The sequence below is a fragment of the Mytilus trossulus genome, chromosome 6, assembly GCF_036588685.1.
Source record: "Mytilus trossulus isolate FHL-02 chromosome 6, PNRI_Mtr1.1.1.hap1, whole genome shotgun sequence".
In the NCBI taxonomy this organism is placed as follows: Eukaryota; Metazoa; Mollusca; class Bivalvia; order Mytilida; family Mytilidae; genus Mytilus; species Mytilus trossulus.
This window is the reverse complement of record NC_086378.1, coordinates 37,372,861-37,398,386: the sequence shown is the minus strand read 5'-3', so window position 1 is coordinate 37,398,386 and position 25,526 is coordinate 37,372,861. Positions and strand designations below refer to the sequence as shown.

Below are 25,526 nucleotides of genomic sequence, written 5' to 3'. Positions count from 1 at the left end.
TTACTACAACCATAAACTTACTTTGTCTTCTTGGATGTAGGATGAGACATCTCCAGTTCCAACTGATTGCTGAAAATATATGCAATGAAACGACTGTTAAACAATTTATATTAAAATACTTGACAAGCACTTTCTATCCTATTCTATACATGTAAAATTTCAAATCAGATTGTATTTTTGTATATATGTAATTATCATTGCACAATACCCCATATAAGAAAGTGATTGTATACCAAAATGTGAATATAGTGTTATGCAATTAATGGGATAGCAATATTTTTATGTGTGTTAACCAATAACCTGTTTATGAAGTCTTTGTATAGGATCCTACACAATGTTTAAGATTCTGACACAGTGAATTTCGTTTTTCTTTGGTTTTTTTATAAGCAAAAAGAGTGCTGAAATCAAAGTCTTCATTGAAATTCATCTTTTCAATCTCTTTAATATGAGCAAAAAATAAAATGAACCCCTCTTAAAACAGCATGTTTCCCCCCAAACCATAACAGATTGATTCCATCAAAGTTAAATAATTTCAGTGTTCAGGAAACTTTATACAGACTATAGGTATACACATTGAAAAAAGAAACATATCTTATTATGTTCAAAGATTTTTATGCCATGGAGTAAATGTTGGAACTGTATATTTTCTGCATTGAACAATTATTTTTGAGAGTCAAAGAGTGGTCACTAAATTTCAGGAAGCTGTGATTTAAAGTACCTGAGATAAATGGAAGAAAGTTTCACGAGATGGAAGGACAGATAGAGGTAAACCAGTATGCCTCCTCCTTTGCATAAGGGGTAAAATTAAATTGTATTTTACAAATTGTGTGCTACATTCTACCTTATAAATATGAGAAATGGTTTTTATGTATTAAGCTGACCTAAAAAAATGTTCATTATTTGAACAAGAGAAAATAAGTGCTTAGTCTAATAAACAAGAATGTGTCCATAGTACACGTTGCCTCATCCAAACTTACATTATCTATGTTCGGTAGATTGTGAAACAGGGGTAACAAGAATGTGTCCATAGTACACAGATGCCCACTCACACTATCATTGTTTATGTTCAGTGGACCCTAAATTGGGGTCAATACCTTAATTTTGCATCAAAATTAGAAAGATCATATCATAGGGAACATGTGTACTAAGTTTCAAGTTGATTGGACTTCAACTTCATAAAAAAATACCTTGACCAATAACTTTAACTTTTAAGTGGGACGAACAGACGCAAGGACAAACAAAGGGACACACAGACCAGAAAACATAATGCCCCTCTACTATCGTAGGTAGGGAACATGTGTACTAAGTTTTAAGTTGATTAGACTTCAACTTCATTAAAAACTACCTTGACCAAAAAATTTTAACCTGAAGCTGGACAGAAGTATGAACAGACAATTGCACAGACCAGAAAACATAATGCCCATAAATGGGACATAAAAATAATTATTATGAGTCTTAATAAAAAAATCTTAATAATTCTTTTATAACTGAAGGCTAACCTGTGGTCCAAATGCTGTGTAACCAAACACTACTATGAAGAAGTTGATAAAATCACAGAAAAACATGGAGGCATACACATCTGTTGTTGCATTGTAATCTGGATTGGTCACCTGGTTATAAAACTCCTTGAAAGGGTTCACTATCTTGCCAAACCTATTAATTAATAAAATTCAACTCATTTTGAAATAAAAATATATATTATAACAGTGTGCTAATTAATGCCTGAGGGACATTATGCTAGATTTTAAGATTTTTCAATTCCTGCCATTCCACAAAAAGGTTGCTATGGTGAAATACAGTGAAATACTTTTGAAGCTGGGTTCTTTTCTTTCTTTTCTTTCAAAGTTCTGATTGTTGTCTGCTTGATAAATTTGATTAAAATACTTGGCATATCATTTTCACATTTCAGATCATAACCTATTAATAATTCTGTAATGTGTATTAATAAAACATTGTAAGATCTTCATTATTTCTTTAAAATATCACATTTTTGGATTTCGTACAGCAATAGTGAGCATTTTACGTATCAAATCATGGATGTTTTTATTCTTTGAATAGATTTTTCTTAACCCTCCCCCCCCCCCCCCCCCCCCCCCCCCCCCCCCCCACATCTAAAAAAAAATCCGGAAAGTAATATCTTTGCAATTTATGCAAAGCAGTGTCTATATTTCTTATCATTTCATGTTTCTTATTAACATTCATTCACAAACTCTCCATGTATGTTTTCTATTCAAAAGGTAGATTGTTTTAGTTATATATATTAACATACGTAGACATTTCTGCCTTTTTCTTCTTGCCATTTGGATCCTCTAGACTTTCCTCTATACTACTGTGTGTTCCAGAGGTCTGTGCAGTACTGCCAGACACTACTAACTCTGTATCCTAATAATAAATCATATTTGTAAATATACAAGAATCTAAATGACAAGTCTCACGTTTAAAATGCCTAAAAAGGACCAGTTTTCTCATGACAAGTAAACAAAAGTAAAACTAATAGATAAAATCATCACATTATATCAAACCAATAAAAACAAATACATGTATCTTAAATCCAAATCTAAAATTTAAAAAAAGTTTACAATATTCAGTTGCTTGAATAATAATCCATCAAAGACTGTACAGACTCTTTTGTAATAAAGCTATTAAATTATGCTTATTTACAGGAAAATGAATTTTACTACACATTCCGAAAATTTAACCACATATGTGAAAATGTCTTAGCTTCTAAACAAGCTATAATACATATCCAAGTCCAATGTGGACTGAGCTACAGAAGTAAATGTTACCATGACAAACTTATGGGAAATCAATTGCACATATTGACCCAATTGACAATATTTGTTTAATATTTTCCAAGACTTACCTCCCTTTTAGGTGCAGGAGATCCATGTGGTGATATTTTTTCCTCTACCTTATCAAAGTCAGAGTTTATCTCCTCAGCATCCTTCCATAAACCATATCTCTGTTAATGGAGAAAACGATGTAAAAAGAAGAATCTACCTGAAATTTTATATCTATCAAAAGCCTCATTTCAGTAAAACAGCATTATCATTATTAACTTTAAGAAAAGGTCATCATTAAATGTATAAATCGAAAGTTTTCCACTCCTGGACTAGCTCTGAAAACAATAAGTGAATAATACGTAAAGTAGTTATTGTTCTATGACTTGCTGCAATCTCTTTTTTTTACATTTGTAAAACAAAAATATGTGACCATAGGACCAAAAGGATGAAATAATGGATACTTAAAATAACAGTGCATACCTTGAGTATAGATCTATGTATAAACAGAGCTAACAGCAGTATAAGATCAACAGTAGCGTATCCATCAATCTGCTCTATTCCAATAATCCTTGGTGGATAAAATGGTTCTAAGTTAGTCTGGTCTTTGTTCCAAGGCCAGAAACCAAACTGGAACAGATACTTCACCACAATGATAGCCTGCAATAACAATGGTTCTATGTTAAAAATCTATTCCACTGCTAAGGTCTTAGCAGACCATTGAGTAACCAGCAGTTTTCAATTTTCAATTCCTTGTATGATTTGATATATACAACATGTAGGCTAGCCATGATCATTAGTAGTACATTATTTCATTTAGCTACATTTAAGTCTTATTTGAGTCCTATTAATAAAAGCAAAAGTGAATGAGAAAAGTTAATCATTCTAACTAAATAGTTGAAGGAAGTGAAAAGTTTTCAAACATAAAACAGTAGTTGTCCCTAAAGTACAGCGAATGCAAGTGCTAACACTTATTTGTGTATTGTTCCCACTTTTTCTAATTTAGTAACCAACTAAGACAATTCATATTTCTTTCATCTAAATGAATCAATTTTAATAAATAATTTTACTGCAACTTTTCCTAAACATAACAATACCTCAGTGTAAGTTATAGCAGTAATCCAAAAGCTCTTTGATGGGCGTGGCACTGATAACATGCCCCAGAGAAAGACCATCAATGGAAGTGGCAAAGACAACAAGCTGGCATAGACAATTTGGTCAAGTATCATAAGGAAATAACAGATAAGTTCTGTCCGTGAGATGAGGAGGTAATACAAAGCTTCCAGAAGGAGGTACACCTTGGATTTACTCTGCTCAAACTTATCCTGCTTCTTTCCATCAAGAGAATCTTCACTGGAAATCAGGAAATTCAAATTACATAACAAGACTTAACAGAAGACTTAGGAATAAATAAATATTTGCAAAAACTACAATAAATTGATTGTTGATTAAACTTGTATTTTGTTTCTTTCATATTTATTATAATTCTTTTAAAAGTTTGTAATTATATTGAACAAATGCTATCATATATATTTGTACTCTTATAAAAATAAGTTATATTATCTATTATAAAATCATGAGTTTTATGACATTTTTATTTCATTGTTATATTTATGTATTAAATGAATAAACAGTGAATAGATATGGCATGAGTGCCAATGAGAAAACTCTTCACCTGAGTCACAATTGTAAAATGTAAATCATTATAGGTCAAAGTACTGCCTTTAATGTGGAGCCTTGGCTCTCACAGAACAAGGTTATTTATAATACCTGGGTGTCTTCTTCACATCAGCATCAGCAGACGTAACATGTATTGATACAAGATCTGTACTTCTGTAAATATAAAATGTCAATCATTAAAACTAAATTCAAAGGAAAAAAGAACTTTGTAAAGATTATTTTAAAAGTTCTGTAAGATTCTTAGTTTCATTAAGAGTGATTCTCTGTAAAACAAAATGATATAGAACACCTGAAACAGCTTATGTTTTCATATATCTATTACAGATGTAATAAATGAAATTTTTCTATGAAAGTTGTAAAAAACAAGAATTTGTCCCTAGTACACAGACGCCCCATCCGCACTATAATTTTCTATGTTCAGTGGACCGTGAAAATCGGATAAAAACTCTATTTTGGCATTAAAATTAGAAAGATCATATTATAGGGAACATGTGTACAAAATTTTAAGTTAATTGGACTTCAACTTCGACTACAGATGAACGGAAACATAATGCTCATAAATGAGGAATAAAAATTGAAAATTATTAACCCTAACTATATTAACCCTTGTCATGTGGGGGCCGTAATATTACGGCCATACCCAGACCGCCGTTATTTAGCACCAATGGTGCTCCATACATTTGGAGGTCATGGTAATGCCATTTAATTCGAAGTGTATGCATGTTTCCTCAATCTGACACTATTGATTGTCATGTTTCTCACTTTTAATATTCATTCTGAGCTCAAATACGAACTTCAAAAATTGAATCGGAAAAAAAAAGTTTTTTTTTGGAGGGGTGGGCTTACCTATGAGGTCTGAAACACGGAGTTATGAGGACTGAAACCTTGACAAATACTGTTAACCTGAAGGCATATAACATCTGATCGTGTCTATTATATTTAAAATATGCCAAGGAAACGACTACTTCCGGTTGCAAGTCCAGTTAAAATTCAAAATCGGAAAAAAAAGGGATTTTTTTTGAATTTTGGTGCAAATGACCTTCTTTAGATTGATGAACCCAGATTAGTTTCACTCCGACCTAACAACTGTTGTGATAAATGTGTTCCACTCTACATGTAAATCAGTTGTATGCATCTATTAGCATCCCTCTGACTTCCAGGTCGAGAAAAAGAACGAAACAAGAATGTGTCTGTCCCCAGTACACGAATCCCCCACTCGTATCATTTTGTATGTTCAGTGGACGCTGAAATTGTGGTAAAAACTCTAATTTGGCATTAAAATTAGAAAGATCATATCATAGGGAACATTAAATTTGAAGTCGATTGGGCTTCAACTTCATCCAAAACTACCTTGACCAAAAACTTTAACCTGAAGCTGGACAGACGGACAGACAAACAGACGAACAAACGGACGGACTCACAGACCAGAAAACATAATGCCCCTCTACCATTGTAGGTGGGGTATAAAAACGTCAAAATTGACGCTTTTTGCACATGAGGACTAACTTTGGGGCAAATTCCCGCCCACCCTTCTTCTGTGTTTGTGGTAATAAGCATTGTGCACAAGTTCATAGAATTTAGTTGAGGCACACTAAAGTTGGAGAACGGAAACCAAATTTTGGATGTATGTACGGATGGACAAGGGTAACACTGAAATGCCCTGTCCGCTGAAGCGGGGGTTTAAAAGTATAAAAAAATAACCTTGAAAGTTTTAAGTTCTGAAAAGGTCATGACTTGCACAATCAGACAGTGAGTCTAATCATCCCTCAATAATTTGTCATGGGGAATAATGCAGTAAATTCAGTTTCATTCTGTTAAAAACCTGGCTTTGATGTTACTAATGAGGGATTATTGCTTGCTTAATGTCCAAGTTAATTATTTTATCCAAAATCAGTACAACTTTTATATTCAGGAAAGTAAAACTCAATGGACTTTTATTTCTTATACCTTTCAATTAAAAAAGAATCAGGCTTTCAATTTCAATGATTAATTCTAATGCATGCAGCGTCTACAGTATCTTCATAATTAAATGGCATATTTCAGAGAAGCTCTTACAGGAAAAATAGTTTGATTCAAATAAAGAAAGATCTGTTTATGCACCATACTACTGATAATCTGTCTAAAAAAAAGCATTCCTTACTATTTGAATAGATTAACTTGGAGATGAAATTAACAACAGTCTAGGTTTTTGTTTCTTTAGTTATCATCTTACCTAGGTTGTCCATCATCAGCTGACCCATCCATTCGACCTTCTAATTCAATAGACTGGTCCTCCATTTCTAAAGATTTGTGCCCAGACTGTTAAAAAACAAAACAAATCTTTTACCACTTTTCACAAATCATAATAAAGTATTTCTAAATTTGCAAATCTTCAAATTGAGGTGATGACCCATTAAAATCTTACTATGGATAAATTAATAATATATATTTGAATTATGGAGATGTATAGAATTTATAAAGTTAAAAGCAAAAGTCACATATAATGGTCAAAAAGTCATCGTCAGAAAGTTCAACTCAATAGAAAAATGCATAAAGAAATAAAAATGTCTTCATCCCCTCTAACCAGTTTTCCACACCTTTTGTTTTCTAGTATAAAAATTGAAAATAAAACTACAGATATGTTTGTATGATTCTAATGCCCCTGCCAGCAGCCTATAAAGAATAAAGGAATTGGAAAATGGTAATTGCTATTTAGCGGCAGGGGCATAAATAAATATCACTATAAAGCCAAACAACCAATTTATGAACAAAATCCTAAAATAACATCAGCATTAAAAATATCAATAAAAGCCATATCTACAGGCAACACTGGTATACCAATACTTCAGATGATTCAATATAATAAAACTGTATAAGTAGCATTTTGCGAATGGATAAACAGAAAATCACATTTTTAAAAGCATTTTTATTTCTTGACCCACAACAATTTAACAAAATCATTCTTCGTTTACCCACACTTTCTTATTCTTTTTCCATAGTTACCAAAATGCATTTCAGGTAAATTTATATATATCCAAGAAAAATACTATTTATACAGCTTTTGTAAAATCAAAAAAAAATATTTCAACAACTTTTCTCATTGAAAGAAACAAATTGAACAATTAATAAAGTTAGAAAAACTATAAAAAAATAATTTGCTAAAAAGCTGATTTTTTTTTCTTCAATCTTTTATAATGTATCATGACATGTCATTCATATATTTTTTTACATCACATAGCTTCTCAAATTTAAATGTTATCGAAGAACTTATCTGATATTGTACTAATTTTCTGGCCTGTTTTGGAGACTTGCTTGGGCCATGGGATGCTAGAGCTAAGTCCATTTAGATAACATGGAAATTGCCAACTTAGACTTAGGGCAACAAATTGTCTCGATTCTTGAATGATACCACTTGTGAAGCAGATAAACCATTAATACTCCTTTTCTTTTCCACTTTTTTCCATAATTATCTACCTTTACTCACTAATCACCTTTAACAAAAAACTAATGCTAGGTAAAAGCAAGTCACTAAAACTGGAGATGAATGATTTATAGTTCATCTGCCTCAAAATAGAAAACTTCAGATTTCTAGAAAAATTGTTGCCACCCCAAGTCTTGGCCTGCCATTTCCATGTTTTTCTAAATTAACTTTCCAATGATGTTCACAGCCCCAACAAGTCCCTCAAACAGCCTATAGCTATCCAAGACATATTAAATTCATTACATTATACATTTACAAAGTTAGTAGCATATTCATTTCCATGAGACATCCTTACTGCTGGTTAATTTGCATAAGAAAAAACTGATGGTGCAAAAAGAATAAACTGTTATCACAGAGATATGTCTTGCCTTTTTGTAATTTTGGCAATGAATTGTGCCAATTAATGCTAATACAATTGCAAACCAAATATCAATGACCTACCACAAGTGGATCCCCCAAAATTGACCTAATCACAAACTAATACATGTAATGTAAGCAAACTAATCAAAGTCAATAGACCATGACTGAGGGGGCGGAGCCAAATAATCTCCATGGTAATGAGATGTGACAATACTAATACATCTGCATACCAATTATCATTGATGTACCACAAGTGGATCTCCATAAACTGACCTAATCACAAAGTAATACATGTAAAGTAAGCAAACTATTCAAAGTCAATAGACCATGACTGAGGGGGCGGAGCCAAAAAATCTCCATTGCAATGAGATGTGGCAATGGTAATACATCTGCATACCAATTATCATTGACGTACCACAAGTGGATCTCCATAAACTGACCTAATCACAAACTAATACATGTAAAGTAAGCAAACTATTCAAAGTCAATAGACCATGACTGAAGGGGCGGAGCCAAATAATCTCCATGGCAATGAGATGTGGCAATGGTAATACATCTGCATACCAATTATCAATGACATGCCACTAGTGGTTCCCCATAAAACTGAGCTAATCACAAACTAATACATTGTTGACGCCGCTGCCGACGCAGGAAACAGCATACCTATGTCTCGCTTTTTGACTCCGTCAAGGCGAGACAAAAATCAAGAGATGACTTCTATTTTCAAGAACAGGACCTCTAAATTACCTCTATTCCCTAATGCCCATGACAATTTATTAACAATTTTGTATAATAATTGCATTATCCAGGTACATATTTTTTTCTTTTGGGTTGCGGATTAACAAGGAACTAATTCACCAGAGAAGTATTACTGTGGATTCATTTATTTTTTTGTGAACACCTAATTTTGTGAATAATGGATTTTGTGGTTTTGCCAAAGAATGCTTACAAGCATTTGAAAAAATAATGAATCCACAGTATTTTTTTTTATTTCTTCCATGAGAAGATAAAGGGAGACTGTACTTCAGAATATTAAAGTCATAAAAACAGAAAATTTCCATATTAGATCGCCAAAATGAAATTATAGTCACATGAAATAGCTTTGAAGGACTATTATGTTGCTCATATAAATACTATCAAATTACAATGTAAATTTTTTTTTCAGAGAATGTTCTGCTTTTTTCCTTCCTATGTTCTAACAAACCAAATACCGTATTTTCCCTTGTGATTATAATTAATATTAGTTAAGTGAGCAGACGGCGTTTTAACTACACTGACATCAAAGCAAACTTTAATAGAAAAGAACACAAATTTGAAATGGCGAACTTTACCTCATGATGTAACTTTAGAGAGCGCTGTAACAAAATGTGCACATAAAACAATTAAGTGATCAAGACTTAACATTCCATTTATAATGGCCTAGTATCTATCTGCTGCTGCATAAGTATTCTGATACATTTTCACTATTCTTCGGAACATTACTACTTTATCAAAGAATTATAAATATCTGGTGCTGTAAACTATGCAATTTTTAATACAAATAAGCTTTACACTATCAAAAAAGCAACCAACATGATTTGTTATATAATCTATAATTTTTTTGTTATCCAATGTTAAATTTACTTCAATAAAAAGCTATTAAACATATATGTTCTTTCTCCAAATTAAAGATAAAAATAAATTTTACGCCTTACTCTAATTCCTTGTCTTTCCTTGTTCATCTCATCTTCAAGTTGGTCAGCAACCATTCTGTAGTTCTTAGAAATATTATTACATGTTTCTATGATTGAATCACACAAACTTTCCAAAAGTTTTTGTATAAACTTCAGAACTGTTCCAGTTTTGTCGATAATATCTAAAAAAGAATTAAGACAATTTAAAATAAAATACACAACAAAACAGACAATTTTTTTTTTTAATTTATTGATGTCATCTGGCTTACTAGATTATTCTTTCAGATTGGAAAGGTCATATAAACTTCTGAACAGCATCATTCTAGAGCATGTGAGAGGAAGATTGCTTTTCCACAAACTATTCAAAAGTGGTTTTCTATCGAACAATTACAATAATCAAACTGATGTAACAAACTGATCTGATGATAACCCTTTTTTTGAGATTTTTATTTTTCATCAAACAAAAAAGATAAGGCGAGGATGTGCAGTAATATTAATTGTAATGCTTGCTTTCCTACTGGTGATTATTTTCAAAGGATAGGTAAGGTAAGGTAAGGGTCCTATTTGCAACCCCCCTCCAAACACTTTATTATAAAAGTACATTATTTATAGGTGAAGAGTGCCAAGTTTATACAAGTGAAAAAGTTAAATCGAAATATTTCTGTTTTCTTATAAAATGTTGATGTTTACATCAAATATTGGTGAAAAAGAAAATATATCAATGAAAGCTTTCAAAATCCTTTGGCTTTCAACACTATATTCCAACCTAAGAAAACTAGAGTGTAGAGTTTGATTAATTTAATATTCATATCAGAATACTCATTCGTAAAAGAAAGATGATCAAAATGCTTCTAACTAAATACCTATTTCCTATCTAATCATTGAAATAGCAATGATTCATCAGGATGCTGGCCATTAAATCCTATTATAAATTTTAGCTAGAAATAGTGGCCTTATTGGTCCTTATCAAACCTTTTGTATTGAATCTAATCATAATAAATTTATTGTATAAATGGAGGTATGGAAATAGCAATAACTTACTCACTGAGACTGCAAAAAAAGTAAATTATTTAAACTTTAGAAATTACATCAATTTTTAATATTGATGTTGCATAGGATCTCCGGCCCCTTTTTTCCAGCAAAAAATGCCTTTTATTTGCGATTTCTGTTTGAAGTCATAAAAATTAGTTAATAGACAAATCAGACAAACCAAAATGCTTTCTTAGCTCTATTGTACTGTCAAAATATCAGCGTCAGCCACACTTGAAAAATATATTTGACTGACATCAAATTCTAAGAACAAGACATCTTGTAAGTTGTAGGAAATTATCTTTGTTATTAATACTGTTATCCATCAATTTATCAATGGAAAAAAATAAAATTAACTTTTGTTAGTTTTTCTGTTTTTTTTTAAAAAGGACTACAAGCAAATAAACTTGTAAATTCCAATATATTATTCTTGGTGAAATCTTAGAGGCATCTGCAGTAATGACAATACTCCTCAAAATTAATTAAATGTCACTTTCATTTGTTTTCAGAGTACCATTAAAGCAAAGACACTACCCAAGTTTTGCTACATAAAGACAAACATCAGACATTATAAACTGTATTCCAATGGACTGATTTTCTCAATTCATCAAACTAGCAATTAGGTTTACAGGCCTTGTGGTCATAAAACTTTTTAACACAATTTCCGTACTCAAACTCTGGAATCAACCAATCAAATTACAGGATTTAGTGATTTGAGCACAAATTTTGTATTCTGAGTATGGAGTAAATTTTTATGACTGAGGACCCAGGACCCCCCTCCAATGTTACAAACCTTCTTCTTCATCTTCATCCTCTTGCTCTTTATCCTTTGTCTGTTCATCTTTGCACTACGAAAAAGTTAAAATCAACTGATTAACTGACACATGTACATTTACTTTTGTTTCTGTTGAAATATTGATAAAATAACTAAAGGTAGTTACAGTCAAGCTAAATGAATGAGTACAAAAATTACTTCTATTTCAAGCAATTCAAACAAGATGCTACTCTGTAGCAATTTGTCCCTACATCATATGAGTTATGATTTATGTATGTGCTATTATGCATCATTGATGTAAAATTCAAACATGGTACAAGTCCTATAACTGACCTTATCTTCAGCACCTTCAGCTTGATCTATTGCTGCATCAGTACCAGAATGCATTGCAGTTGATATTAGCTGCAAAAGAAATCAGTATCTCCATATTACAGCATTTGATTTTTTAAATAATCCAATGAAGGGATTGGTGAACAAGTTTTAGCACCTAAAAACCTTTGCAGTGCATTGCTGTATAATACTTTTAGATTAGATGTGGTTGTTTAAGAAGATTGTTTTAGCTCTTTTGTGCATACTCATTAGTGAGATATTTAAAGAAGGGTGTACAAGCAAATATAGCCAGTGTAAATATAGCCAGCACTCAGGAAATTATTCGTCTTTGTCCCCCATTTTATCTTATAACAAGAAAGTTGGCACGAAAATAAGCAAGGTAATCTCAGAAAGGCAAAATAGTGATTCAGGTATTGGGTTGGCTCTTGAATACTTATATTGCTTTCTTGTCAGATATTGGTATATATTTCATCAGATAGAAGTTTCACATACTTTGCCAGAATGCCGATTTTTCTATGTTTTTTTCAAAAAATCGTGAAAAGTATGGGTCATCATGCTATTGTTCAAGCTACAAGACTAGGCAATAGCAACATATATAGTTTGTTGGGAGTGATGCCAGAGATAATAGATGATATTTTACATGGTCAAAAAAACAACGCTATGCCATTCTTTCAAAGCTTGATAACGCTAATTTAGTTCAGCCAAATGTCAATTCTCACTGTGAGAGAGCATTTTCAATCATAAAGAAATTTACTTTGAATTCTGATCAGAACTTGACATTGATATATTGTGAGCCTTGTTATCAAGACAATGTAATCAAACTGGCAGTTGTTTTGAATATGTGCCTAGTGGTGTTGCTTTTAAAGACTGTTGAATACAATAAAAGTTTACAGTACAATATTGTTTTTTATATTTACAAATTTTTATATTAAATGTGAAATTATGGACATTGCTCATATTAAAAAGTATGCATCTACGTCACACGTTTTCACACACTTTTTGACATGTCATGTCATGTCATGACATGATTTCTCATTGTCAGTGATATGCAAGACCTGCAAAATTGAGCAAATTTGCATAGATTGTGCATGAAAAAACACTCTTTTGTGAAATAAAAAGAACTTTGTTGGATGTGGGATGAGAAGATAGGTTTTAAAATAGGCTTTCAGACAATAAAAGAAATATGATGTCACAAACCTTGTTTTCTTGCTACAAGTAAAAACATTTTCTATTATTCCTCACTAAAAAAAAAATGTGTTCGAGTTATCTTCCCTAAAATGGTCATTTAGCTGTCAAATTCATATTCACCAATTTGATTCAAAATTCTCAAATTTTATATAAAAATTCTTATACCTATATCTAAATGACAATAAGTCTGAAATAAACAATTTACTATGCATGTACTTGATAATTTATATCACCATTTCATGTATTTTTGTCTAGACACCATCAATTCAACCATCGAGATGACCCCAGAAGACTACCCACTGTCATATAACCTGATATCCACATAAACATAAATATATATGGACCTCATGAAATTGGTCTTTTTATTTCTGTTTGGTTTCTTAAGTACAAAGTTTCATACTTTCTTCTCCCTTCTTTTCTTTTTTTTAATTTCTTTACCTGTAAAGGATTGGGTGTTTCATCTTCTTCATCATCTTGACCAAAAGTAATACTGTCCTTGACCTTTTTACCTCCAACTTCCTCTTCTGATTCACTCTCCTCCTCAAACAAATAGTAATCACCAGATCTGATAGCTGAAGTTATAGAGCCAAATGTAAAATCTTATGCCTGACCTTAATTAATTCAAAATTTTCATATGGTCTTCACTATGCATAATTTAATTATTTTTTTTTTTGGGGGGGGGTTAAAAACCTTGTCTACGATAAATAGCAATTATGTGTGGGGTTTTAAAGGGTAATTGCAAATGTTTTCAGACAGGTAAGTACAGATTATGATATAAACAAATTATTGGATCTATTATATTCACTTTAATAAACAATGCTAAAATATTACTTTTTCTGTTATTAAATCGCTTAACACTATTATAAAAAAGAAGATGTGGTATGATTGCCAATGAGACAACTATTCACAAAAGACCAAAATGACACAGACATTAACAACCTAAGTCACTGTACGGCCTTCAACAATGAGCAAAGCCAATACGGCATAGTCAGCTATAAAAGGCCCTGATAAGACAATTCAATCGAGAAAACTAAGGGCCTTATCTATGTAAGAAAATGAACTATTGAATATATAGTGGCTGTCAGTTTTCATTGGTGGTAGTAGCGAATGTGCCTAGAGAGAACTTTGCTACCATATTTTTTAACTGTATAGAAATTATATAAATTTCTGGTGTGGGGGTCAAAAATATAATTGCAGTTCATATGGTTTCATTCAATTGCTGCCTCATAGCTAAAGTTTCTTCTTTTTTATTTCTGGTCTTTTGCTCTGCTTTTTTAGGCATTTTTATATATAGCTTCTATTAAATGCCAGTGCTTAATTAATTAATTTATTTTTGCTTTAAGTTTGGTAGTTATTCATGATATTTCAGTGATTGCTGGTTCTCCCATTCAATACATGAAGTAGTGTTTGCTGCAAGCCAACAACCACTTCACTTTGAAGTCTCACCACTTATCCTTATCAGTTTCAAAAAGAGAAGTCACTATGCCCTTAATTCTGATATCTCTGATAAAATTGTTAACCACATAAAAATATATTTTGTAAACTTACTCTGAAAATGTTCATCAGGCACAACAAAGTCTTTTTTGACATGTTTCTGTTTTTCTTTGATGGCATCCATTTTTTTCTTTATGTTGTCTAACACTTGACGTTCTTCTTCCTTTTGTTTCAGAACACTCTCTATTAATGTTTGGTTAATCAGTTCTGCTCCTCTAATGAAGTAAAATGTATTAGTAAAAAGTAGTTATCTAATTTTTGTGCTATTTTCACATTTCCTCACCGGTGTGAGAAAAATATTTCTCCTCACTAGTGAAAAATCTGTTTAGTTGAAATTTAATTGTGACGTTAAATTTTCTTGTTTTCTTCTGAATTTTCTTACTGTGACGTCATGAAAAAAGGCGACCATGTTTGATGACGTCACATCAAAAGTACACAACTTTTCTCAAATCTTTGAAGAGGAAGGATAATAAAGGGCTGCGCTTTAGCGCATGATACGCCCGTTGCTCTTTTAACTTGTCTTTTATGCTTTAAATGAATTTATATGATCAACTAGAAATAGTGTGAGCCCTGTCAAATACCACCCCCAAATAATAAATAAAAATGCACAAAAATATTAGCACTATTAAGGCTACCTCAAATTTAACTAAGTTTGTTGTCTTAATTTTTCATCCATACATAAAATGTTGTGAAAGTGTTAGTTATTGTCCCAAAATTGGAAAAATCCCCCCTTTTTTAAGCAAAAAAAATTCATAACACGGAAATGTAAAATCTGAAATTTATAAAAATTGAAAGGGAGCTTACATCAATAGATATAAACAATTCACCAAGTTTCATGGACATTAGTGAAAGCCTTTTTGAGTTATTGTCCGAAGTGTAAAAAATCACCCTTTTTTTTATGAATAAAGCCCCATAAATCCAAAACTTAAAATCTGAAATTTATAAAAATTGAAAGGGAGCTTACATCAATAGATATAAACAATTCACCAAAGTTTCATGGACATTGGTGAAAGCCTTTTTGAGTTATTGTCTGAAGTGTTAAAAATCACCCTTTTTTTATGAATAAAGCCCCATAAATCCAAAACTAAAAATCTGAAATTTATAAAAATTAAAAGGGAGCTTACATCAATTAATATAAACAATTCACCAAAGTTTCATGGACATTGGTGAAAGCCTTTTTGAGTTATTGTCCGAAGTGTTAAAAATCCCCCCTTTTTTTATGAATAAAGCCCCATTAATCCAAAACTTAAAATCTGAAATTAAAAAAAACCGAAAGGGAGCTTACATCGATATAAACAATTCACCAAAGTTTCATGGACATTAGTGAAAGCCTTTTTGAGTTATTGTCCGAAGTGTTGAAAATCCCCCCTTTTTTATGAATAAAGCCCCATAAATCCAAAACTTAAAATCTGAAATTAAAAAAAACGAAAGGGAGCTTACGTCAATAGATATAAACAATTCACCAAAGTTTCATGGACATTGGTGAAAGCCTTTTTAAGTTATTGTCCGAAGTGTTGAAAATCCCCCCTTTTTTATGAATAAAACCCCATAAATTTCAAAACTAAAAATCTGAAATTAAAAAAAACCGAAAGGGAGCTTACGTCAATAGATATAAACAATTCACTTAAGTTTCATGGAAATTGGTGAAGGTATTTTGTGTTATTGTCCGAAGTGTGGACAACCGACGGATGGACAACGGTATACCATAATACGTCCCGTCCCAGGCGTATAACAAGAGGCTGTCACAACGACAGCAAACCGGATTTATTAGCATTTATTTGTGTCCTGGCAATATCGCAAGAACCATTACTGATGATTGGTGAAAGTTAAAATTGTCAATATCAAATTTGACCTCTATTTTGTCATCAGTATCAACATATTAAAATTTGAAAAGCTTAGATTGAGTGGTTTGTGAGTAAATGCAACAACGTGAATGGAAACACCATTTTATGATCTTTCAAGAACCATAACTCCTGAACGGTAAAAGTCAAAATCGTCATTATTGAACTTGACCTCTATTTTGTCATCAGTAACAACATATTAAAATTTGGGAAGCTTTGGTAGAACAGTTCATGCGTAAATGCACGGACACGACTGGAAACACCATTTTTCAATCTTTCAAGAACCATAACTCCTGAACGGTAAAAGTCAAAATCGTCATTATTGAACTTGACCTCCATTTTGTCACCAGTAACATCATATTAAAATTTGGGAAGCTTTGGTAGAACAGTTCATGCGTAAATGCACGGACACGACTGGAAACGCCATTTTTCAATCTTTCAAGAACCATAACTCCTGAACGGTAAAAGTCAAAATCGTCATTATTGAACTTGACCTCCATTTTGTCACCAGTTACAACATATTAAAATTTGGGAAGCTTTGGTAGAACTGTTCATGCGTAAATGCACGGACACGACTGGAAACGCCATTTTTCAATCTTTCAAGAACCATAACTCCTGAACAGTAAAAGTCAAAATGGCCCGCCCTGCCGCCTGCCAGCCGAGCATCCCCAATTTAATAACCGACTTTTTTGTCACAAAAATCCGGTTAAAAATCATAAGAGAAACAGATTCTACCACTGTAACTCGTGTATTACAATATTTGTCCACTCTCAACAGTTAAATTTATTATTTAAAAAGCTCAGTAAGCCTCACACTTTAAATATTAAAATTTAACTGTTTCGAGTGGAGAAATATCATAATACACTTGTTGCAGTTGTGGAATCTACATTTCTAATAGATCTGTTGTTCATATAACGCAGAACATTAGAAACTATTGACAAACAGAATTTTTAATTTGAAAAAAAAATGTTTTCAAAAAATAAAATCAACAGCATATTTCAATCATCGTGATAAAATACAGGTTATGGTTTGATTTTATTGGTGTGTTGGGTTGTCTCATTTGATTTAAATCTCATTTTTATTAATTTTATACATATAATTATGAGAATACAAGAAACTTGTCAACAATAACCATTTTAAATAAGTTTGTTAACTTGTCAAAATCAAAGTACTTGTATAACTGATCATATATTTCATTGATAAATTTCTATAAAAGTTCATGGATTGGATGTACTATATTTTGTGTGTCTTAAATGCAGTGATAATTCTTACCTAGAAGCAAGATTGTGTTGGGCCTGATTCATAACTACAACATGTCTGAAGTAATGACTGTTATATATCCTCATTTGTAGTAGGAGGAATGTGAAGCAAATCACATCCCACGCCAACCCAGTGTCATCTTCTTCAACCTTACAATCACCTAAAATAGGAAACATAAATAGTTAATTAGCAACAAATTCATACTGGTCAACCTTTGGAGTTGAGTTCAAGACTTGCATTTGAATTGACAAGTAAAAAGTTGCCACTAACAACATATGCTTCCCAAACTACATGAGAAAAAGCCATGCATATGTCCAATATTATTGTTGAAATTAAAGCAAGAATGTGTCCAAAGTACACATATGCCCCACTCGCACTATCATTTTCCATGTTCAATGGACCTTGAAATTGGGTAAATAATCTAATTTGGCATTAAAATTAAAAAGATCATGTCATAAGCAACATGTGTACAAATCTGATGTCAATAGTTGTCGTTTGTTTATGTAATACATACGTGTTTCTCGTTTCTCGTTTTGTTTATATAGATTAGACCGTTGATTTTCCCGTTTGAATGGTTTTACACTAGTAATTTTGGGGCCCTTTATAGCTTGTTGTTCGGTGTGAGCCAAGGCTCCGTGTTGAAGGCCGTACATTGACCTATAATGGTTTACTTTTTAAATTGTTATTTGGATGGAGAGTTGTCTCATTGGCACCCAACGTGATAGCAATATACGACGAAAATTTTTTCAAAATTTGCGGTCGTATAAAAAAAACTCAATTCACATATTTTTTTTCCATTGACACACCCAAGTTGCTTATCCTGCCTTCTCTTTTACTCAATGGACTCGATGAATTAACGTTGTACTTGAAAAATGAAACTGTATACTTTACTACAAACACTTTTCATATTGTTTGCCAAGTTTTTGATATTCTTCATAGAATAGGGATTTTTTTTCTGATTCCATTAACTTGAAGGAAAAAGATAAATTCCGAAATTGTAGGTAAATTCATAACATGTAACACGCTTTGTTAAGAAAAAATGGAGATGGCCAATCATGGCACAGCGGATAATTAAATGAATTGTATACAAACGATATAATTCATGAGGGGTTGCTATTCTCGGTTGAAAAAAACGATCGTAAATTATATATTGTAAAAATTAAACCGTTGGTTTTCCCGTTTGAATGGTTTTACACTAGTAATTTTGGGGCCCTTTATAGCTTGTTGTTCAGTGTGAGCCAAGGCTCCGTATTGAAGGCCTTACATTGACCTATAATGGTTTACTTTTTAAATTGTTATTTGGATGGAGAGTTGTCTCATTGGCACTCACACCACATCTTCCTATATCTATAAGTTTCAAGTTGATTGGACTTCAGCTTCATCAAAAACTACCTTTACCAAAAACTTTAACCTGAAGCGGGACAGATGGACGAACAATTGGATGGACAGACAAATGGACGCACAGACCAGAAAACATAATGCCCCTCTACTATCGTAGGTGGGGCATAAAAAAACACTCTCATTTCAGAATAATCTTTAATCTATATAATATGCAATTGTGATTTTAAAGATAATGGCAGATGATATTTCCTATATATCCTTTACAGATAACTTTTATTCCAAGTCAATATTAACCTGATTGAGGTGGAGGGAAGTCAGAGTCAGGGGGCAGGAACCAGGAGAGTGGGGATATAAGAATAGGGATATTCTGTGGAAATTCTGAGTAATGGGAGGAAAGAGGGAGTAGAGGGTGGAATTTGAAGATGGGGTAAAAAAGTTTGAATAAGAAACCCTTGCCATCCCTTCATTTAAGCAAGTCAGGCATACAAGCCATCAGTCGATACTTACCTGTATTGAATATGTGAGATGGGTTGAGACAAGTCAGGCCTAAGAGCTGAATCAGCCAACACTGGTCTGTATATAGCTTGTCTATATATACACAACCAAGAAGCTGTAATACGGCTTTCATAAACAGTACAAAGAAAGTGTAACCAATCAGCATGTTCCATCTGCAAGTAAATTCATTGAATGTTTAGCAATCAGATTTTATACAATACAAAGGTAGGTTTTTACATTATTAGCTGAAATTCCTCAAAATCAATAGAAGTATTTTCTTCATCAAATGAAAAACTGTCAAACAAATTTTAATAGTCAAAGATATTATCTGTATCCAAAATTGTACTAATATTTCAGTGTATCAATAGTTGCTGTTTCCTTGAACTTTAATCTAGTGATCACAAAATAGAAGCAGACTTCTTCATTGTTTGGTTATGGCTCAAAAGATTTTGTCCAGAAACCAAAATGTTTTACTAAACTCAGTTAAAACTATGGCTTTGTCTTGACCACTTGGCAACAAATATATATCATCTTAATACTTTCCTCGTCCTGTATATGCATGAAATATTTGCCACTGGACTTTAAGCAAGCAACAATCAATAACTTATCTTAAAAATCTGATAGTTCAATTCTAAATGATGGAAGTAAGTTAACCTGCCCATAAAACATGAAATCAAACATACTCATACTACATAGTACTTCTCAGAAGAAATAAAATATCCTTACCTTCTCCTGATAACCCTCAGACGTAGCAATAAGAACTCCTGTCCATACCACATAAACACAAACACAGCTATCACATAACCCATACTGAACAGGTTTATCCTTGTAGCACCAGTGATGAACATGATAAACAATGTTACCCAGTACATATAGGTGAAGAAGCCTATCTTCAACACATCAAGGTATGACCTGAAAGTACATTATTTTTTTTACTGCAAAATTATTACCATAATATACAATTGCTGTCAATTAAGGAATTATTGCAATGTTCTTATGATTGTGAATAAATGCTGCAGGATTATAATGGCATTAATTCAAACTCGCATTTTGAAATTTTTCATATGAATTAAACAGGTATTTTCTCAATATAGCCAAATACAAATCGCATTTAGTCTTACATGACAAAATCTCAATAGTAATTGCAAGCAATAATATCTAAATTTACAGTGTATGTATAAAAAATATTAATATATTGATATATAAAAATTTGAATTTCAAACAGCAAAAAGATGCAAATGTTTGTTTGTTGGTACTTCTACACATTTTTATATGCATGTTTAAATACATGTCTGTTGAGCAATAATTTGTCTGATAATATTGCTTCAGAGGTAATCAAGTCATTATCTGAAAACCCATTTCTTTCCACATGAATATATGCTCCCAAACATTTACTATAACTTTCTGACACTGATGATAAAAAGACAACATAAATGAAAAGCAGACAATTCTTACTTGGCATGGCCAGTAAAGTCAGGAACATTAATTGGAGTACTGGCCTCAACTTCTTCTAGAATATCCTTATTGGAACCTCCTGGGTGCAAATCTCCTTCACTTGATTCGCGTCGGAATACTTGCCACTGTAGGCAAATCAACAAAAGTTGAATTGTATCGGCTAAAAAATTAAAAGGTAATTTATCAAATTTTTCAAATTGTTATAGTGTTATTTAAGACAATTTTTTTGATTTTTTTGTTAAAATATATATAGATTTTTTTATGAAATAATTTCCATCAATGCCAATGTCACTTTTGATAAAATCTGTTTATTTGATATCAATATCTGCAATCTAGATTTATCAAAGTTGAGAGCTGTTGATAGATATTCAGAGTTTGTACTTACCAATAAGTTTGATAGCTCTTGGTGGGAAGTTATAGTCAGGCAGATACAGCCATTTTTCCAAGTTTCTCTCAAAGATCTCAATGTAAGACCAAGGATATTCTGAAAAAGAAAAAGAATTTTATAGACTTCCAGGAGTAAATGCACAATATTTATTTTGGCATTGTTGTAAGATATACCTAAATTGTGAATGGTCAACCATCAGTACTATTGAGATTGACTACTGCACTTGAGGTGCAGGAACTCTTATCTTTCTGAAGCATAGAGTTCACTCCTGATTTAAACACAATCCTATATCAAGAAGTTTTCCAAGCAATATTTTCATTGATTATTGATTGCATTGTTGTAAATTGGAATATTGATGTTCATCTATATTTGCTTCATTGCACCCTATGGTATCTTCAAAATTGAATTTTTGTTAACCTGAAGTAAACTTATCTAAATTTTTTTGTGTGTACATATATGAGGTTACCATGCAACTTATTTTGGTAGTGTATTTATAATGATATTGTTTCTCTTTCAAATCTTTCAAATACTTTTACATGTTGTAGGATGGTTTATACTTTCTGTTCCAACTGACATTCTGTTAACAGTTTTATTTCAAACACTTATCCTTTGCTCTTAAATGAAAAGTGTATCTTGTATAAAATAACTTGTCATTACTGCAACTTTTGTTCTATAAATCATTAACATTTCCAATCAGAGTCACTTTGAGCAAGTTTTGGTCCATCAGTTTTACTTTAACACTTAATGAACTAATATGCTGAAACTGGTCAAGAGAGGATGTTAAAAAACAGGGGCCCCTAAATATGCAACCTGGGCTACTTAGGTATTTATATAACAGGAAATGATTGAATAAAATATATGTTATCTTTAAAAAAAAATAAAAAAAATGCTGAAACTGATATACAGTAGACTCCGGCCAATCGGATACCCAAAATGTCAGCTAAAAATATCCGATTGTCCGATATATTCAATTAGCCGATGAAGGTATATTCCTCCAAGTTTGTTTTTTTAAATTGACAGACACAACCCTAAGATACCAAGCTATTATAGCTGCTTTATTAATGGAAATTTGTAACTAATCTCAATGTTTTTTTCAGGTACAAGTTCGGATAAATCGGTTGATTGAGTAATAGATCGATCAGTTGATTACAATGTATTTTGTTTAACTGTCAGTCTGTTGATTTCTTAATTATGTGTTGATAATCTGAATAAAATATGTACCTCTTAAATAATGAGACTTGTTGTTTTTGCGTGATTTGTTTCATTTGTGTGTTAAAACAGGTAAAAGCTAAAAATAACTATGAATTCTCGGAAGTAGGCCACAGGTAAATCTATTAATAGCTTAAGAAGGTGATCGAACTCGGATCTACTTTTCTACAGTTTTTTATTTATGAAACACATTTCCATTTCAAGTAATACAACTACTTTTATGATTATAAAATTGGACATCAAGATAAGGAAAATTAATTTACTTTTCTATCTTATCTGCCGTGGTTCAAAATAAAAGGCTGAATATTATGTAAATTAGGAAAATGGCGTACATGTGTACAAGTTACATAATTCTATTTCACCTGGGATATGCTATTGACACACGATTCCTTATTTTTACACGAGATTTTTATATACATTTTAATAAATTGTTGAGAAAGAGGTACTTTTCATTCATATTTAATAATTATTGATGAACATCACGCACAGTTTATTATTTCTGTCGTGTCCTTGTTTGTGAAGTAAATGATAACGATCACATTTTGATAAACACACAACAAACACATCTTAGGCAAAATATAATATCAGATTCATAAAATAAACAAGACAACAAGAAGAAACATGTTTTATTTGACTAAAAAGATCGTTTTATTATTAAAATGAAACATTTCTGTACTGAAATTTTCTTAAACTTCGTAATGGCGCAACTTCCGGCTTCATTTCCTGTCAAGAAAAATATGAAATTATTTCAAAATATTCGATTGTACATGGTTTCACACATTTTTCATGAATATTCCTATCCAATTAGCCGATATATTCTAATAACCGATATTCGATTATCCGATGTATTTTGACTGAAATGTATAAGGAATGGTTCGGTGTTTTGAAATAATATTACAATAGCCGATATATTTGTTTAGCCGATATCCGATTAGGTGGAGTCTACTGTACTAATATAAGTATTTACATACCAATACACAACCCTTTGGGTAGCCCCAGACAAATGAGGAACTCCAAAGGTAACATAACAGCTAGAATGATGGTTATCAATGGCCATATCAAAGCATTCCCTCTCCTACTGAGTACCAGAAGTATTCCAAGAATGACAGCATAGATGACACTGTAAACATCCACCCGGACACAAATGGTTACTGCCAACATGATGTAACATAACTGAAACATATAACAGGTTATTATATTAAGTGAAATAAAACATAAATGATTCTTTACTATATATGTCAAGGTATAAATAAGATGAGATGTGGGTCATATTTAAATGGGACAGCAATCAAACACCACAAAATAATCAAAACTTTATTTAAACAAGAATGCACAAGTTGTCGTGCTAAGCATTCCCAACATGAAATTCAATGAATCTGAAAATAGGAATAGGTTAAAAAATATGAAAAGAAAGTGCAGACAGAAAAAGGATCGACTGAACAAACCTATATTAAAACGAATAGACTCAAGAATCACTAATAAACATGGACAAAAGCTTATGTTCAGTTAAAACAGATTTTTATTTCAAATTTAAACTTTCTCAACACAAGATTTTTAAAATCTTACCTGCAATCCAAACTTATAGAAGAAAAAGTTGGCAAAGTATTTAGAGCAACGAAGTAAGCCTCTGTCTGCCTCTTGTCTTTTGATTTCAAGAAAGATAACTCCTGGTGATGGTCTGGTTACACTAGGTTTCTTATAATATTGTGACTGATGACATTTTATTAGCTTGTACAGAACAAGTATCAACAGAATTCCTATGTAGTTCTGTAAAAGAGGAACAAATTATTCTGTAGAATTTATAACAAATTTTGAATTTTCTTAACTAATCTTTATAAAGTGAGATTTTAAAATAAAAAAATCTCCTGCTCTTAAACTCAAGATTTTGCACGATTAATGTAACTCTAGTCTTAATATTTTGTTCTGGTTTGTTGATTGTCTGTTTACTTTTGGCCACAGTGTTGTTTGCCTTTCTTCTACTTTTGGTTTTTGATTGCCTCTTAGAAAACCTCCCTTTTTAATTGATCTTTTTTCTTTGTTATGAAAAGACAAAAGGGACTGATATTTTTCTTCAAACAACAATTTTCTTATAAATAACCTACTGATAATAAAATGGTTCCTACTGCAACCCATTATAGTGTAATCTATAATCACTTATTTCAACTTACACTAAGATAATAAGACAGGTTACTGGTCTTTGCAAATCCTACCCACAATGCTTGGTTAATTGTTCCATTAGTATCTGGTGTGACACCATTGGAAGCAGACAAACCTGTTCCACCACTTATACTGTTATATCCAGATGAATTGGCTAATAATGGGGAACCAGATGAGTTTACAACACTGGAGGATGAATTCACTGTAGGACCTAAAGGTATGATGGGTGGCTCCATACTGAAATTTGCCTGTTAAAAAAACATTCAATTAAGTCATAAAATATACTAAGTTTTCATATAGCATATTGAAAAGTATCTTTATAATTTATCATTTTTCATCAAATATTGACACCAGATACAATTTACATCATTTTCACTAAATTACAGTATTCAAGAAATCTCTTTTTCCCTTGTGGTCTTTGAAGAAAATGTAGATCTACTAGTCGTCATTATTATTTCTATTGCAAAATACCAAAATAGTTTTGGTCATTTTTAAATTGTTGGTGTATTAGAGATGCAGTGTGTAAGTTTCCATTAATTTCACTTCAATATACTTTTGACAGAATAAATGGATTTCTGAAAAATATATGTAGGACTAAAATATGTGGCCTT

At 31.8% G+C, this 25,526-nt stretch overlaps 1 protein-coding gene across 7 annotated transcripts in view; it reads right to left on the bottom strand.

Annotated features, from left to right (window-relative positions):
• The window catches only part of LOC134721270 (piezo-type mechanosensitive ion channel component 2-like), a 94,959-nt gene that overhangs the window by 21,112 nt on the left and 48,321 nt on the right, over positions 1-25,526 (bottom strand). For 6 of the 7 annotated variants that reach the window (XM_063584133.1, XM_063584129.1, XM_063584132.1 and 3 more), the window contains 22 exons: positions 24,927-25,163; positions 24,325-24,525; positions 23,730-23,931; positions 21,547-21,645; positions 21,162-21,321; positions 20,433-20,618; positions 19,719-19,879; positions 17,883-18,030; positions 14,824-14,984; positions 13,714-13,847; positions 12,091-12,159; positions 11,776-11,830; positions 9,975-10,135; positions 9,612-9,635; positions 6,673-6,758; positions 4,551-4,613; positions 3,878-4,133; positions 3,264-3,440; positions 2,864-2,962; positions 2,270-2,382; positions 1,500-1,653; positions 22-69 (listed from right to left, as the gene is read on the bottom strand). In XM_063584133.1, the coding sequence (XP_063440203.1) occupies positions 22-69; positions 1,500-1,653; positions 2,270-2,382; positions 2,864-2,962; positions 3,264-3,440; positions 3,878-4,133; positions 4,551-4,613; positions 6,673-6,758; positions 9,612-9,635; positions 9,975-10,135; positions 11,776-11,830; positions 12,091-12,159; positions 13,714-13,847; positions 14,824-14,984; positions 17,883-18,030; positions 19,719-19,879; positions 20,433-20,618; positions 21,162-21,321; positions 21,547-21,645; positions 23,730-23,931; positions 24,325-24,525; positions 24,927-25,163 (2,994 nt within the window). The remainder of the gene's footprint in view (positions 1-21; positions 70-1,499; positions 1,654-2,269; positions 2,383-2,863; positions 2,963-3,263; positions 3,441-3,877; positions 4,134-4,550; positions 4,614-6,672; positions 6,759-9,611; positions 9,636-9,974; positions 10,136-11,775; positions 11,831-12,090; positions 12,160-13,713; positions 13,848-14,823; positions 14,985-17,882; positions 18,031-19,718; positions 19,880-20,432; positions 20,619-21,161; positions 21,322-21,546; positions 21,646-23,729; positions 23,932-24,324; positions 24,526-24,926; positions 25,164-25,526) is intronic. The other variant, XM_063584131.1, reaches the window with a different exon arrangement.